Genomic DNA, 17,901 nt, shown 5'->3' with positions numbered 1-17,901 from the left:
TTTATTGACCATTCCTATAATTACCTCTGAGAAGTTGATGGTGAGCCAAGGTCTTGAAATTCCACAGTCCATGTGGTTTAAGAAGCCAGTTTGCCACCACCTTCTCCAGGTAATTCTCAAAAGCAATTTTGAATGAGTTACCAGTGTCTGGGGATGGAAAAATTGCACAAACTCAATAATGGGCTCGAGGCTGCCACTTTTGATCTGAAAAGTGCCCGGTCTGCCTTAGATTCACCTGGAAAGGCAAATTGTCTCAAAAGTTTGAGCAACAGTTTGAGCTAGCCGTTTCATGCATTTGCTATGCATTAGCAACTCAAGTGGTATTCTCCACTAACAGGATGCTGCTGTCAAGCCCAAAATATAAATGAGAAATGTGGCATATGACTTTCAGTGTTACATAGAAACATAGAAAATAGAAGCAGGTGGAGGCCATTTGGCCCTTCAAGCCTGCTCATCCATTCATTATGACCATGGCTGATCATCAAGTTTAATACCCTGATCCTGCCTTCCCCCCATATCCATTGATCCCTTTTAGTCCCAAGAGCTATATCTAATTCCTCCTTGAAAATACGCAACCTTTTGGCCTCAACTTTTTGTTGTTGCGAATTCCACAGATTTACCACTCTCTGGGTGAAGAAATGTCTCCTCACTTCAGTCCTAAAAGGTTTTCCCATTATCCTCAAACTATGACCCCTAGTTATGGACTCCCCTACCATCAGGAACATTCTTTCTGAATCTACCCTGTCTAATCCTGTTAGAACTTTATAAGTTTCTATGAGATCTCCTCTCACTCTTCTAAACTCCAATGAATATAATCCTAACTGATTTAGTCTCTCCTGATATGACAGTCCCACCATCCCAAAAATCAGCCTGGTAAACCTTCACTGCACTCTCTCCATAGCAAGAACATCCTTCCTTAAATAAGGACACCAAAACTTCACACAATATTCCAGATGTGGCCTCACCAATGCCCTGTACAATTGCAGTAAAACATCTGTAATCTATACTCAAATCCTCTCGCTATGAAGGCCAACATACCATTTGCCTTCTTTACTGCCTGCTATACCTCTGCACTAACTTTCAGAGACTGATGCACGAGGACACCAAGGTTTCGCTGAGTATCCGCTCTCTCAATTTACACCCATTCAAATAATAATCTGCCTTTCTATTTTTGCAACCGAAGCAGATAACCTCAGATTTATCCATATTATAATGCAGCTGCCATGCATATGCCCACTCACTCAGCCTGTCTAAATCCCGCTGAAGCTTCTCTGCATCCTCCTCACAGCTCACCCTCCCACCCAACTTTGTATCATCGGCAAATTTGGAGATAACACATTTAGTTCCCTCATCCAAATCATAATGTGAACAATTGTGGCCCTAGCACAGATCCCTGCGATACCCTACTAGTCACTGCCCGCCAATCAGAAAAAGACCCATTTATTCCAACATTTTGCTTCCTGTCTGCTAACCAGCTTTTCATCCATCTCAAGACACTACCCGTAATTCCATGCGCTTTAATTTTATTAATCTGCTATTTGAGACCTTGTCGAAAGCCTTCTCAAAGTCTAAATAAACCACATCCACTGGTCTCCCTGATCAACTCTACTAGTTACATCTTCAAAGACTTCTAGTAGATTTGTCAAGCAAGATTTTCCTTTTGTAAATCCATGCTGACTTTGTCTGATTGCACCCAGTGCTTTCCAAATGCTGTGCTATGAAATCCTTGACAATGGACTCCAGCAACTTCCCTACTGCCGACATTAGGCTCATTGGTCTATAGTTCCCTGTTTTCTCTCTACCTCCCTTTTTAAATAGCGGGGTTACATTCACTGCCCTCCAATCTGTGGGAACCATTCCAGAGTGTTTGGAAAAGACGTTTGGAAAATGACCACAAATTGATCTACAATTTCTAGGGCCATTTCCTTAAATTCTGAGATTATCAGGCCCTGGAGATTTGTCCGCCTTCAATACCATTAATTTCCCCCATACCATTTCTTTACTAATACTAATTTCCTTCAGCACCTCACTAAAACTTGTGTTTCTCAGTACTTCCGGTACATTATTCATGTCTTCCTTTGTGAAGACAGAAGCAAAGTACGAATTTATTTCCTCAGCCATTTCTTTGTTCCCTGTTATGAATGCCCCAGTTTCTGATTGTAAGGGCCCACTTAGTTTTTATTAATCTTTTTCTCTTTACATACCTATAGAAACTTTTGCAGGCAATTTTTATGCTCCCTGCTAATTTACCTTCAAATTGTATTTTCCCCTTAATCAATCCCTTGGTCTGTCTTTGCTGAATTTTAAACTGTTCCCAATCCTCAGGTCTATTGCTTTTTCTTGCTAATTTGTATGTCTCTTCTTATATCGCCATCTCTTGGTGTGATTCCCGGAATGGCACAGTGATTAGCACTGTTGCCTCAGTGCACCAGGGACCCGGGTTCAATTCCCACTTTGGGTGACTGTCTGTGTGGTGTTTGCACTGTCTGCATGGGTTTCCTCTGGGTGCTCCGGTTTCCTCCCACAGTCCAGAAAAATACAGGTTAAGTGGATTGTCCATGTTAAATTGCCCCTTAGTGTCTAAAGGTTAGATGTGTTTACGGGGTTGCAGGGGAATGGGCCTAGGTAGAATGCTCTCTCAGAGTCGGCTGAATGGCCTCCTTCTGCACTGTAGGGATTCTGTAATATGTAGGTCCTGCGTCCCAATGACTGGTGGATAGTATCAAACAGTACATTGCTTCAGTTGTTCACAACTGTACTCAAAACTGAAATCATAGTGTCCAAGATTAGATGCGGTTCTGCGATTGGACTTATTAGCAATCCTGAAATTATCAACCACCTTCGCGGTGTATCTCATTTATGTATGTAGAAGCTGCGGATATTCACACACAGGTCCCTGTCCATTGCAAACATAAAGAACATCTCCACACTTTTTTCAACTAAAGAAAAGCTTGGGGGAACATCGATTCCCTGGTTCATTCCTCCTAACAATACCTTGATTAATTATAGTCGAGTTGCCTGGTTTGAATTTAAACAAAAGTTGGACAGTTAATAGTTCTCTAGTGCATTTTCCATGGCAATATCTCTACCAATCAGAATCCATTTGCTAACCAATCAGCACCCTCTTATACAGTATAAATTGTTGTTCCCCTTTGAAATTTGCTAACCTTGTGTCTGCCCTGATGAGTGCAAGATGAAAAGCTTCGACAGCATGACTCTGTTCTTCAGCAATCTTATAAACTACTCTTTATCCGCCGTTGGGAATTCACTCTTTTTCTTTTTTCCAACAAAAACTGCTTTCAAATGCAAATATTATCTTTTCCTGAAAGAAAAAGAAAATCTGTTTGCAAGTAGTGGATTTAAATCTTGTCTTAGTGAACAAAGCCAGGGCCACAGGTAGCAAATTCAGAGTTGCAAACATTCTTTCTAAATGTTCCCATGAAAAGATTAAAATCAACATTAAAGTTGTGTATTATGGCTAATTTTATAAATTATTTTACTTCGCAATAAGTCAGGAAAAGATAAATGACCTGACTTTTCAACAAACAAAGTAGATCATCTCTTCCCCTTCGCAAACATACCCATCCCTTTCAACTCCTGCTTATGCATTCTCCTGTAATTTTATCCCTTTGCATATCAGATCACAGAGCTCAAACAATGGAATCATGGAATGATTACAACACAGGAGTACATTCTGTCCATAATGTCTGTGCTGACTCTCTGCAAGAGCAACTCAGTCCTATTCCCCTGCCATCTTGCTGTAGCCAGGCAATGATTTTCTCTTCAAATAATTATCCAATTCCCTTTTGAAAGCCATGATTGAATCTACCCCAACCACACACAGGCAGGCATTCCAGATCCTAACCACTCAAGTGTAAAAATGTTTCTCCTCAAGTGCCTTTGTCTTACTAGCCTTTCACCTAAAATCCATGTCTCTGGGTCTCAGCTTTTCCACCAATCTATTCTATTCAGTCCAAATCCCTCATGATTTTGAACATCTCTTATGAAATTTCCTTTCCTGCTTCTCCAAGGAGAACAACTCCAGCTTCTTCAATTGATCTGTGTAATTAAAGTCTGTCATCCCTGAAACCATTCTCGTAAATTTTTTCTGCACCCCTTTAATGCCTTCACATCCTTCCTAAAATGTGCAGGCACCCAGAACTGAACATAATACTGCAGTTGAAGCCAAGCCAGTGTTTATGCAGGTTCACCATAATTTCCATGTTTTTGTACTCTGTGCACAGGAGCATGTGTACCTTATTGATCACTTAATGAACAAGCCCTTCTATCTTCAAAAAGCGATGAACTCACTTCCAACTCCACCACTTCATGGTGCAGTGGTAATCATAGGGGATTTTAATCTGCATTTAGACTGGAAAAATTAGATTGGCAAAGGTAGCCTAGCTGAATGTTTTCAGGATAGTTTCTTAGAACAGCATGTTTCAGAACACACAAAATAAATACATACCAATGAGAAATAAAAATTCCAAGGGAAAGTCCCACCATTCATGGTTAACCAAAAATGTTTAAGGCAGTATCAAACGAAAAGAAAAAGCATATCATTGCACATAGATGTGTGACACATCGGAAGATTGGGCAAAATATAAAAACAACAAAGAATGGCTAAAAGATTAATAAGGAGGAAAAAAAGTACAGTACGAGAGAAAACTAGCTGGAAATATAAAAACAAATAGTAAGAGTTTATATAGATACTTAAAAAAAGAAAAGAGTTAATGCAGGCTCACAGCATTCAATTCTGCCTTGGGTGACTGTGTGGTTTGCACGTGACCCCTGTGTCTATGTGGGTTTCTCCAGGTGCTCCAGTTTACTCCCACAGTCCAAGAGGGGCAGTTTAAGTGCATTGGTCTTCCTAAATTGCCCTTTAATGTCCAAAGATGTGTAGATTAGGTGGGGATACGGGGTTAGGGCAGGGGAGTGGGCCTAGGTCGGGTGCTCTTTCAGAGGGTCGGTGCAGACTTGATGGGCCAAAAGACTTTCTTCCACGCTAGGGATTCTATGGATTAACTGAGCATTCATTCTATAGCTAGTGAGTCTGGCACATTAACAATGGAAATAAGGAGATGGGAGATGAATTGAACACGTATTTTGCATCAATCTTCACTACAGAGGATACAAGTAACATCCCAGAAATAGCTGTAAAAAAGGAAATGGAAGGGAGGGAGAAACTCAAGAAAATTACAACCACCATTGAAGTGGTACTGAGTAAATTGCTGGAGCTGTGAGTTGGACAACTCCTCAAATTCTTTTTGACTTCATCCCAGAGTCTTAAAAGAACAGTCTAGTGAGATAGTTTATGCGTTGGTTTTAATTTTCTAAAATTCTCTAAGTTCAGGGAAGGTTCAATTAGATTTGAAAATAGCAAATAGCCTTCTTCAAAAAGGCAGGGGGACAGAAAGCAGGAAATTGCAGGCCAGTTAACTTAATATCTGTCATAGAGAAATTGTTATAAGCTATTATTTTTCATAATCTTTATAATCTTTATTGTCACAAGTCAGCTTACATTAACACTGCAATTAAGTTACTCTGAAAAGCCCTTAGTCACCACATTCCGGCGCCTGTTCGGGTAGACAGAGGGAGAATTCAGAGTATCCAAATTACCGAAAAGCACGTCTTTCGGGATTTGGAGGAGGAAAGTGGGCAGCACGGTAGCATTGTGGATAGCACAATCGCTTCACAGCTCCAGGGTCCCAGGTTCGATTCCAGCTTGGGTGTCTGTGCGGAGTCTGCCCCGTGTGTGTGTGGGTTTCCTCCGGGTGCTCCGGTTTCCTCCCACAGTCCAAAGATGTGCAGGTTAGGTGGATTGGCCATGATAAATTGCCCTTAGTGTTGGGTGGGGTTACTGGGTTATGGGGATGGGATGGAGGTGTTGACCTTGGGTAGGGTGCTCTTTCCAAGAGGCGGTGCAGACTCGATGGGCCGAATGGCCTCCTTCTGCACTGTAAAATCTATGAAATCTATGAAACCGGAGGACCCGGAGGAAACCCACGCAGACACAGGGAGAACATGCAAACTCCAGACAGACACTGACCCAAGCCAGGAAACGAACCTGGGGCCCTGGTGCTGTGAAGCAACAGTGCTAACCACTGTGCTACCATATTAAAGATGTTATACATAAAGTCAAGGTAGAGAGTCAGCATGGTTTTGTGACAGGACAGTTATGTTTAACCAATTTGTTGGAGTTCCTTAAAGAAGTAACATGTACTTTGGATAAAGGGGAACCAGTGGATGCACTGTACTTAGACTTCCAGAAGGCATTTGTTAAGGGGTCGCATCAAAGGTTGTTGCAGAAAATAAAAGCTCATGATGCAGGGTGTAATGTATTGGCATGGATAGAAGATTTATTAGCTGACAGGAAACTGAGAATAGGCATAAATGGGTAATTTTCTTGTCGGCAAGATGCAACAACTGGTGTTCCACAGGGATCAGCGGTCAACTTTTTATAATTTATATACATGATTTGGATGAAGGGACTGATAGCTCAGTTGCTAAATTTACCGATGATACAAAGATAGGTAGGAAAGTAAGTTGTAAAGAGGACACAAAGGAGGTTACAAAGGGATATGGATAGGTTAAGTAAGTGGGCAAAGATTGCCTGGGAGACCCCACAAAGTGCCAGTATGCCTGGTCCCCATTTGTGGAGACCAGCATTAATTGGTGCCCGGCTGGGGTCTCCTCGGATAGATGTAAATCGCGCCCCATTAAGGCAATTAGGCAATTATAATGTCCTGTCACAAAACCATGCTGACTCTCTACCTTGACTTTATAATTGTCAGCCAAGCCCGTATAGCATGAATGATTTTCGTCCCCCACCCAGTGGAACGCACAAGCTATCCTTTCTCTTCACCCTTACATATGGTTCTACTTTCATAATTTTTGTTGCTTCACCTTTGAACTTTGCATACTGTAAGAGCATCCTCTCACCTCAAGTAGTTGCCATTTCAATGTGCATTGGCGTTCAAAATTGGAGCAGCAGCAACAGAGGTTAGAAGCCCTAGAGCAGCATTGATGAGGGAGCCAACAATACAATAATGCTGATTTTTATCTGCAAACACAAATACATGATCTGTGATCTAAAATGTTGGCTGTTTATTAAACATGGGTGGTTGTTATGTATGCCATTTTCTCCCATTTGACTCATATCTTTTCTACCTCTTCTTCAGTTGTAAATTGTCACTGATTTATGATTGTGAAATTTGAGACACTAACGACAAGGATTGTTGCATATATATGAGAGTAACACAGGAAATATAATCTGACCGACAAAGCAGGCCCTAAAAGCAACATTATTTAATATATTCCAGCATTGAGTTACAAGTTATTTAAGAGGTAGTTTTATTACAGACCACAAATAGTGTACAAGTAGTTTGCTACATTGTAAAGCTTAATAAGAAACACACATTTTCACGAACAGAAGTCCTTCTGAAAACACTCCAAAGTTCTCCCAGTTGCACACTTTTACATAAATGCCCATATGCACCTACTGGTAAATGATGTGGAACTGGAAATACAACCATTTGACTGAGTAAAAAGAAAAATATTCTTGATAAAAAACTTTTATTTATTTTTCTGGCAACAATTGGCGGACTTTTCCAGTCCTTGCCAGCAGCAGGTTTCCTGGCAAGAAGTAGCAGAAGATTCGAAGAAAGGCCAAAAGTCGGAGTCCCACTAGCGGGAAATTAATTCAGATTTTTCCCCGAGCCACTTCTATGACGAACTGATGGCATGTAGGCTTTCCGGCTTATCTATGTCGGGAATGCCACTTGCATGCATTGCCATGTCATGAATATTCATTAAAAACGCGACTCATCAGAATCACGTTCTTCCTAGCTACGTGCCACGGCAGCTAGCTCTGCCTTAAAAATATTCAAAGACTGTTTCCACTGTCTTTTGTGGAAACGTTCCAGAGATTCTCAGTCCTCTGAGAGAAACAATTTCTCAAGTCTGTCTTAAATGAGCGACACTTTATTTTTAAACAGCAATCCAGGAAGTTTAAAGCAGTGAATCACTACTTTCAATTTAAGATTTCATATAGAAAAATGAAGGATTTATTATTTAATTAAGCTGGATTCTAGAATAAAGGTACAAAAAATGTATGGAATTTTTTTATCATAATGAAGAAATTTGACATTCCACCAATCCTTAAATATGAAATTAGCTTTTCAGGTCCGCCTGATGGGCGGCAAGTCCTCAGGGTGTGGGATGGGGCCTTGCATATGTGCTGCCGCCTTGAGGCTTGTTGCCGCGGATGCTGCCACTGCCTTCTCTGGCGTTTGGCTGCCCGCCCTGCCAGCAGCACCAGTGGGCAGGTTCCGTGGGGTCCAAAATATCGTCGATACTGTTCGATATCTGTAAGGAGCTGGGAGAGGGTGTGAGACTGATACATAGCGATGTCTTCCACCCGGGACCACCAAACCCCCCCCCCCGGTACCCCAGATACTCAAACATAATGTTACCTGCACCAATTGCAGGTCCCCTCACCGTTGCACTCACCCATCCCCCGGCCACAGACATGTCGCCGGGCTGGAGCCCAGCCCCTGGTTGTTCGGATGTTGGCTGCTGCAATCGTGGTGTGGCCTCCCACAGTGTCTGGCACAGTCTGATTGGGATGCAAAGCAATAAGCCCCACATGCTACATGGCCCGCCCACCCACGGGAATCCACTCAGGATGTGTAAAATGCTCAGCTAACTATGATTGCCAATTCCCTGTTAGCAATAGACTTCAGCTGCATGGCCAGAGGCTTGCGCAGTCAGTGGGAGTTATGGGTGGTTGGCGGGGCAGACAGACAGGGATTAAGGTTGCCTCTGGAACAGGTCCATCGATCCGGGAGTTGTAATGGGGAACCCGTGCACAGTTGCCCCCCCAGCAGAGTTGCCCCCCAGCTCCGATACCCCCTCCCCCCATGACTGCCTACCCGAACCGAGGCTGGACCCCACAGTTTCCCCTCCCACCCCCTTCCGAGCACAGTGCAGCAAGCCCAGTGCTCCAGGGCTCTTTGCATTTGAGTGAGGATGGCTACTCACCTCCTTGGGTCCACGCAGCAGCCCATCGGCCAGGGTCACATTTTTGAAAAATTTGTACTAATCGGTGCCCACGTGACCACATGCTGAGGGGGCGGTTGGATCAAGGGAGGACGTTGCATATGGGATGGCTCCCGTCAATTGTATGGAAATTGATCTTAAGTGGTGATTATTGGTTTCTCGCCACGTTATGGCAGGATCCCGTTTTTCCCCAAGGAGCGAGGTAGTTGCATCGCGAACGGTTTGTCTCTGGCGCGGTTCTCGCTTTTGGCCTCCTGCCATTCACCAGCCTCGTCGCATTCTCGCTTGAGCGCAATGAGGCTACTGAATAGCGCTTTATGTGTTTTCTTGTCATTCAGGATTGGATGTTTCATCAGTCCTTAAGAGGTTTTCCTTTGGCAGTTGTCATTGGCTTAGATTTGTTTGTTCTCTGTCTCTTGGGTTGAAATTTACTGCAGTTTTGCTTTAGACAAATCAATAAAATGCACTTGCAAAAGTGTGATGGCACATTGATCTCAAACAAAATGCACTGCAGATGCAATGCCTTTATTGTAAACCTCCCTTGCCATTATGATGGTGAATTGGAGAGTACATAGTTATACATGTGATAAATATCTGTTACGTACGAGGTATCTATCTTCAAATGTTACAGTAAAAAGCTTTTGGACTAATGTATTGCCATATATTTTGATATAGACAAATGTAAAATAATACATACTATTAGTTGCCAGCACATAGAAAAGCCATTATACCTGTGCTGACGTTTTGCTTGGGTAATCCAAAGTGAAATCACATTGTTCTATTACCTCCATATAATCCTGGTTGCTCTTCTCACCGCAGTATATGGGGCAAGAAACAATAAATGTGTACATTGAAAGGAGGGTCTATAATAGGGTGGAAAATAATAGAGATTAAATAGCAAAAGGGATGATGGTGCAAGACAGAAGACAATGATATTGGGACAAATAAAGAAACAAAAGGTGTGTCTGGAGGAAGTGTAAATGGCAAAAGCAGAATCATCGCCGACAGCTGCCATTTATGATTTTGTGTTTATGATTTGAAATTATTGAACTCAATGTTGAGTCCAGAAGACTCTAAAGTACCTGGACAAAAGCAGAGGTGCTATTCCACAAGTTTAAGTTAAGCTTCATTGAAATAGTGTATGAAGTCAAGATCAGACCGAGAGGAGTGGAGAATTAAAATGGCAGGTGAACGGAAGCTCAGGGACACATTTGCACACTGAACAGAGGTGTTCCACAAAGCAGCCACCTAATCTGTGTTTGGTCTCCCAGTGCAGAGGAGCCAACATCAAGAGCAGCAAGAACAGTAGTATATTTTGCTCTTGAAGAAATTATTCTAAGCTTTACTGCATCACCGGGAAAACTGCGATTAGAATTTCGTGTGCAATAGTCTTATTTGGATTACCTTTTGGGATGAGAGACCTTTTATACTGAGCATTTCTTCCAGTCCATTTGAGCAATTAAATACATGGTTTGTTCAGTGGTCTGTGGTCTGGTCCTCCCCAAATGGCAGACCAGCATTAATATATATATATTTTTATATACATATAGTAAATATATTTGAGGTTACTGTTTTGGGTAGTTCTGTAGTTTTTTCATTGTTCAGATCAGATGTGACCTTTCTTCCTGCCTTAGAGGTGGTCAACACAGTGGTTAGCACAGTTGCTTCACAGCTCCAGGTCCCAGGTTTGATTACCGGCTTGGGCCACAGTCTGTGTGGAGTCTGCACGTTCTCCCCGTGCCTGCGTGGGTTGCCTCTGGGTGCTCTGGTTTCCTCCCACAGTCCAGAGATGTGCAGGTTAGGTGGATTTAGCCATGCTAAATTTCCCTTAGTGTCCAAAAAGATTGGGTGGAGTTACGGGGATAGGGTGGAGGTGTGGGCTTGGGTAGGGTGCTCTTTCCATGGCCAGTGCATACTCGATGGGCCAAATGGCCTCCTTCTGCACTGTAAATTCTATGATTCTATAAATTCTCATTTATCAATCAGACTTCTTTAGCTACTGTACAATGGTTAATTCCACAATATCATTCTGTCAGTAAATTAAACTATTTTGTTATATTTTCAGGAGCCGTTCACCACATTTTTCCTTAATGCAAATGAAGGAAAGTTTGATTATCCAGAGCGAACATTCTCCTCTGTAGCAAAATCATGGAGGAACTGTCAGAGAGACACCTCAGATGTAAAAGTAAGTGCTACTAACTATATTAAAGTACATTGAGAAATGCTACACGTACCTGTTCATATTTGGATAATTCAGGTTTTCAGCAGATGTGTATTCTGCTCATTGATAATGGAGTTATGCATGCATTAATGGATGTGAATGCTCACTGAATTTTAATGTTTGGAAAGAATCAACATCGCTTCCATCTCAATGTAAACAATAGAAATGAAGAATACGAATGGACGACCAGGTAAAGGTTCCATTATAGCCGCAGACTACCTCATGTCAGTGACTTTACACCTCTTTCTGACGCTGCTTTTCTATTGAAAATGAAAAATGAAAATTGCTTATTGTCACAAGTAGGCTTCAAATGGAGTTACTGTGAAAAGCCCCTAGTCACCACAGCGCCTCTTGAGGGAGGCTGGTAAGGGAATTGAACCCGCGCTGCTTACCTACCTGAGTCTGCTTTAAAAGCCAGCTATTTAGCCCAGTGTGCTAAATCAGCCCCTATTCCTTTTACTTTCATTTGTATTCAAGGAAACTACCATCTGCCAACCAGCTAACTACTTTATCTGGTTTCCTTACCACAGCAACAGACTCAGATACATATATCAATTGGTCTGCTGCTTCGATAGAGAAAGAGAATTTAAGTAATTATGTAGGAACCAGCTTACTAGCCTTCCTGAATTCAAATAAAAATAAGACCAATATGAAGCAGTTTGACCATTTCAAGCAGCTTTACATCTGAATCACAGTGCACAGTTTTGCTTGATCTGAAGGTTCGGATTGATACTAAATGTCCTATTGTACCGAGGAAATATTTTGAACAGCTTTTTTAAGTGAGGTTTTCAGCTGATGTTTTAGCTTTTAAACTCTGCCGCCCTAGTTTGTACTTGTTTTTAACTGTTGTTATTTAATCAAGGATGTTGTAATTTGCACAGTTCAGCTTGAAATATGGAGCAAGATTTTTGGTTTTGTGTCAGGATCCTGATGTTGGGGTCAAATGGAGGTCAGGACCCTGCACTGTGAGGAGAGCAATCACCCTTTGGCAGTGATTTCCCTGAATTGGCCAATTAATAATGAGAAGGCAGGCTCAACCTGTTAAGTATAGTGGGCAGGTTCGTGAAGCTGAAGGGGCAATACAAGGAAGCTGCAGCCAGAAATTTGACGCAAGAGAGAGAAGTGGGCATCTTCGTCTCGAGGTGTTGTCTCTGCAACTTTTAAAGCTTTTAGATTAAAAAATGGCCAAAGCAATCATGTCACCGTTAATGAAAGGAATCCCTTCCACAGGGCCACCTGCGGCCACAACTATGGTCAGGCAAACAGGATTGTCAGATTTCTGAGCAGAAAACTTTGCTATTGCAACCAGAATACCTGGCTTACCAACCATTACTTCATCCAATCCTGGAATATGCAAATTGTGTGGGGGATCCTTATGTTCTGAGACATTTAAATGACACCAAAGTGATCCAAAGATGAGCTGCACGATTCAGTATGGGATATACATCAGTGTCACATGCAGGGAGCTTTTGGTGTAGTGGTAATGTCACTGGACTAATCCAGAAGTCCAGGTTAATGTGTCAGGGGTTCAAGTCCCAGCATTGCAGCTGGTGGGTCATTGTAAAAAAACATCTGATTCACTAATGTCCTTCAGGGAGGGAAATTTGCCGTTCTCAACTGTGACTCCAGACTCTTAACTCACCAGACGTGGCGGCAGTACAATGGTATGCAGTTGGGAGGGAGTTGCCCTGGGAGTCCTCAACATCAACTAGTCTCATGGCATTAGATCAAACATGGGCAAGGAAATCACCTGTTGATTACCACCTAGCACTCCTGCTACCATCCCCACTCAGAGGATCAATCAATACTGCTCCATGCTGAACACCACTTGGAGGAAGCATTGAGGGTTACAAGGGCAAAGAATGTACTCCGGGTAGGGGAATTCTACAAGAATGTCTCGGTAGCTGGCCAAGTCCTAAAGGTCTCTTAACCGGCACTTCGACAGGTGGTGAGGGAACCAACAAGACAGTAAAGCCTAATCTAAGCTCTGAATCCCTACTATGTTCAGCAGTAAATGGCGCTGGATGATTAAACAGTTAACTGGAGGAGGAGGCTCCACAAATATCCCCATCCTCAAATGTGGACGAGCCCAGCACATCAGTGCACAAGGTGAAATTGAAACATTTGCAGCCATCTTCAGACTGAGGTTTCAGCAGGATGATACATCTTGGGTTCCTCCTGAGGTCTTCAGCCAATTCGATTAATTTCCCCTCCTATCAAGCAATGGCTGGAGGCACTGGATAATACAAAGGCTGTAGGCCCTGACAACATTCCAGCAATAGTACTTGTGCTCCAGAATTAGCCGTAACCCTAGCCAAGCTGTTCCAGCACAGCTACAACATTGGCATTTACATGGCAATGTGGAAAATATGTATGTCCTGTCCATGAAAAGCAGGACAAATCTAACTCAGCCAATTACCAGGCGCGGGATTCTCCAACCCCGGGCCGGGTCGTAGAATCGCTGGTGGGGGGGTGGGGGGGCGCGATTCACGCCACTCCAGCGTTGGTCCGCCGATTCTCCGGTGACCGGAGCACCCCCGCCCCGGCCTGGGCCGAGGGGCCGCCAAGATAGGCCGAGTCCCATCGGCTCCATTCAGGTGTGGTCCTACTCGGCGGGACTTCAGCGTTCATCCTGCAGGGGGTGGGTAGAGAGGGGATCTGACCCAAGGTGCGGAGGCTCCACCATGGCCTGGCCCACGATCGGGGCCTACCGATCGGCGGGCACGCTTTGCCTGGTGGGGGCCTATTTTACTCCGCGCCGGGCCCCTGTAGCTCTCCGCCATGTTGCATCGGGGCCGGCGCGGAGAAGGCAACCAGCTCCCATGTGCAAGTTCGCGGCGGTCGAAACGTGCATGCGCAAATTCGCGGCGGTCGCAGCGCGCATGTACAGACCCGTGGCGCCCGTTTGATGCCGGTATCGGCAGCTGGAGCTGAGTGAGTCGCTCCAATGCCATGCTGTCCCCATGTGAGGCGCAGGATCGCTGATCCTGTGGGCCTGTTGACGCCGTTGTAAAACGTGACGCCGTTTGCGACGCCGTCAACACATAGCCGCAGGATCAGAGAATCCGGCCCCAGGAGTCTACTCTCAATCTTGAGCAAAGTGACAGAAAGTCTCATTGACAGTGCTATTGAGTGGCATGCGCTGAGCAATGACCTGCTCACTGACGTTCAGCTTGGGTTCAGCCAAGGCCATTCACCTCCTGACCTCATTAAAGTCTTGGTCCAAACATGGACAAAAGAGTGGACCACAAGAAGTGAGGTAAGAGGACTGCCCTTGACATCAAGACAGCATTTGGCCAAAGCAGCCTAGCAATACTGGAGTCAATGGGAATTGGAGGAAATTTTCCATGGGTTGAAATCACATACAGCATAAAGGAAGATTCTTGTGGTTGTTGGAGGGCAATAATCTCAGTCCACAGGTTGCTCAGGGTTTTGTACAAGGCCCAGCTATCTTCAGCTGTTTCACCTATGACCTTTCCTCAATTATAAGGTCAAAAGTAAGAATGTTTGCAGATGATCACAATGTTCAACACCATTCACAACTCCTCAGACACTGAAGAGATTTGTGCCCATATGCAGCAAGACCTGGACAATATTCATGTTTGGACTAATTAGTGGCAAGTTACATTCACACCACACAAGTGCCAGACAATGAGCATCTCCAACAAGAGAGAAACTAACCATCTCCCCTTGACCTTGAACGGCATTACCATTGCTGAGGCTACGAATTCTGCGGTCTAACACGCCTCCTGGAATCCCCCACCCCTCCATCCAAAGCCTGTTCACTATCGTTAGGGTGGCAAGATAGCACAGTGGTTAGCACTATTGTTTCACAGCGCCAGGATTCCAGGTTCGATTCCAGGCTTTGGTCACTGTCTATGCGGAGGCGGCATGTTCTCCATGTGCCAGCATGGTTTCCACCGGGTGCTCCGGTTTCTTCCCTCAAGTTCTGAAAGACATTCTGAATTCTCATTGTTTTCCCGAACAGGCGCCGGAGTGTGGCAACTAGGGGCTTTTCACTGTAACATCTTTGCAGTGTTAATGTCAGCCTACTTCTGATAATAAAGATTATTATCATTGCAAAAATTAAGTTATGAGTGTGGTAGAATGCTCTCCATTGCCTGGATGAATGCAGCCCCATCAGCATTCAAGAAGCTGGACTCCATCCAGGATAAAGCAGCCCACTTGATTCAGTCCCTCCACCATCAACAAGCACTGACAGCAGTTTGTATGACCTACAATATGCACTGCAGTAGCTCACCAAGGCTCCTTTGGCAGTACCTTCCATACCCATGACCATCCAGAAGAACATTGCAGCAGATGCATGGAAACACCACCACTTGCAAATTTCCCTGCAAGTCACATACCATCCTGACTGGAACTATGGGCGGGATTCTCCGACCCCCCGCCGGGTAGCAGAATCACCAGGGGGGGGGGCGGGCGTGAATCCCGCTCCGCCGCCCTGACACTGGTGGCCGAAATCTCCGGGGTGGGGTCTTGGGCGGGAATCGCGCCGCGCCGGTTGGCAGCCACTGGTAGAGGCCCCCCCCCGGTGATTCTTCGGCCTGCGATGGGTGGAGCGGCCGCCCGTTTTCGGCCGGTCCCGCCAGCGTAAATCAAACGAGGTCCGTACCGGCGGGACATGGCTCTACAGGCGGCCTGCAGAGTCCTCGGGGGGGGGGGGGGGGGGGGGGGGGGGATCTGGCCCCGGGGGGTACCCCCGCGGTGGCCTGGCCTGCGATCAGGGCCCACCAATCCGCGGGCGGGCCTGTGCCATGGGGGCACTCTTTCCCACCACGCCGGCTGCTGTCAACCTCCGCCATGGTCGGCGCGAAGAAGAACCCCCATGCGCTGGGATGTTGCCAGCACACGCTGGCGCTCCCGCGCATGCGCCAACTCGTGCCGGCCGGCGGAGGCTCTTCATCGCCGGTTGGCGCGGCGCCAAGCCCTTCCGCTCCGGCTGGCACGGCACCAACCCCGCCGCCGCCGGCTTAGCCCCTGATGGTGTGGAGGATTCCGCACCTTCTGGGCGGCCCGGTGCCGGAGTGGTTCACGCCACTCCTCGGCGCCGGTATGGCCCACCCTGCCGGGTAGGGGAGAATCCCGCCCATCATCACCATTACTTCACAGTAGCTGGGACAAAACCATAGAATTCCCTTGTAAAAGTAATGTGGGTATTCCTACAGTACATGGACTGTAGCAGTTAAATAAGGCAGCACACCGCCACCTTCTTGAGGGCAATTTGGGATGGACAATCAATGCTGACCTGGCCAGTGACACCCAAATCCCATGAACAAATAACAAAAATCCTTTATCAAAGATTTGGAATTGAAATCACTACAGAAAAGGAGGGAGAAACTGGCATTTTGTATAAAATATGGAATAGACTGCTGAGAATTGTCAGAACCAAGTACCAACTGCCCTCAGATAATGACAAAACACAATGTAGAAATCCACACAAACTACAAAGACCATTTATTTCCAAAACAGCCCTTCTTCCCAAGGACATGGAGCAAGCTGGCAAAGGAAATAGTCAGAGCCCCACTTTTTGAATGAAAACGAATAATTGACGGGATGTGTGCATCGTTGGCTGGGCCAGCATTTATTGCCCATCCCTAGTTGTCGTTAGTGTCAACCAAACTGCTGTGAGTTTGGAGTCACATGTAGGTCAGACCAAGTAAGGACAGCAGATTTCTTTCCCTAAAAGACATCAGTGAATCTTCAAGACCCATCTCTAGATTATTTCCATTTATAAGTATTTCTTTATTAGGACTAACATATCAGCAGGTCATGTCTGCTTTAACTAGTTCTAACCATATAAACCCTTGGTGGGATACAGATGTTAGTCTGTGATACTGACACAACCAAAGCAGAAGCAGGAATGTGCCTTGAAGCCTGCCTGGAGGACTGTTTGCCAGTCCACCACCGGGAGGCTGTCTCCAGACAACTGGCCCAGTTCCTAATGCCAACCAGGGCCCAGAGGCCAACTGGAAAATTGCAATCTGCTTCTATAAATGACCTATTAAGGCCAATTAATTTTCTTTAACTGGATACCCGCCATTCCGATTCCACATCCAGGAAAATGACCCAGGGTTAGGATGGTGCCAGCATACTGGCCAGTGGCATGAATCTTCACAACTGCTTGCTTCTGTACTTGCCCTGAATCTGGGCAGAGGTTCTGCTCATGAAGTCAGCAAAAATAAATTTGAATGAAGTATGTTTGCTGTATTCTCTCTCTTTGTATGCTGCCCCCAAATTGTTGGCTAAGATATGTGTCTGAACAAAGTTAATTAACATGGTTGTCATTAATAACATGGATACAAACAAGCGAGGTACAGTATGACAATGGTTCTGCTGGTGTTGACTTAATGTTTGTCTCAGTACAATAAAGCACAGCAGGAATGGCATTCGTCCTCAGTGTGTCACATTGTTGTGGTTCAACCCAGTGCTGGTTACATTGGCCCAGGGCAGTTAATTAACCATTAATGACATAAAAGCAGCCTGTTCGTTTAAGCCACTTTTTCTCACCATTGGCAACTTGGATCCAGCGATGTTGTATTTCAATGAAACTCATTTAAATAAAATAACGTCACTTGTGTCTGTCTGATCTCTATGCATTT

General features: G+C 44.8%; 1 protein-coding gene across 12 annotated transcripts in view; it reads left to right on the top strand.

Annotated features, from left to right (window-relative positions):
* nbeaa (neurobeachin a) overlaps positions 1-17,901 on the top strand; it is a 1,044,979-nt gene that overhangs the window by 918,217 nt on the left and 108,861 nt on the right. For all 12 annotated transcript variants that reach the window (XM_038817846.1, XM_038817850.1, XM_038817848.1 and 9 more), the window contains one exon: positions 11,126-11,245. In XM_038817846.1, the coding sequence (XP_038673774.1) occupies positions 11,126-11,245 (120 nt within the window). The remainder of the gene's footprint in view (positions 1-11,125; positions 11,246-17,901) is intronic.

Source organism: Scyliorhinus canicula, chromosome 14 (assembly GCF_902713615.1).
Source record: "Scyliorhinus canicula chromosome 14, sScyCan1.1, whole genome shotgun sequence".
Lineage (NCBI taxonomy): Eukaryota > Metazoa > Chordata > Chondrichthyes > Carcharhiniformes > Scyliorhinidae > Scyliorhinus > Scyliorhinus canicula.
The sequence above is the reverse complement of the archived record's forward strand: the minus strand, read 5'-3'. Positions and strand labels throughout refer to the sequence as shown.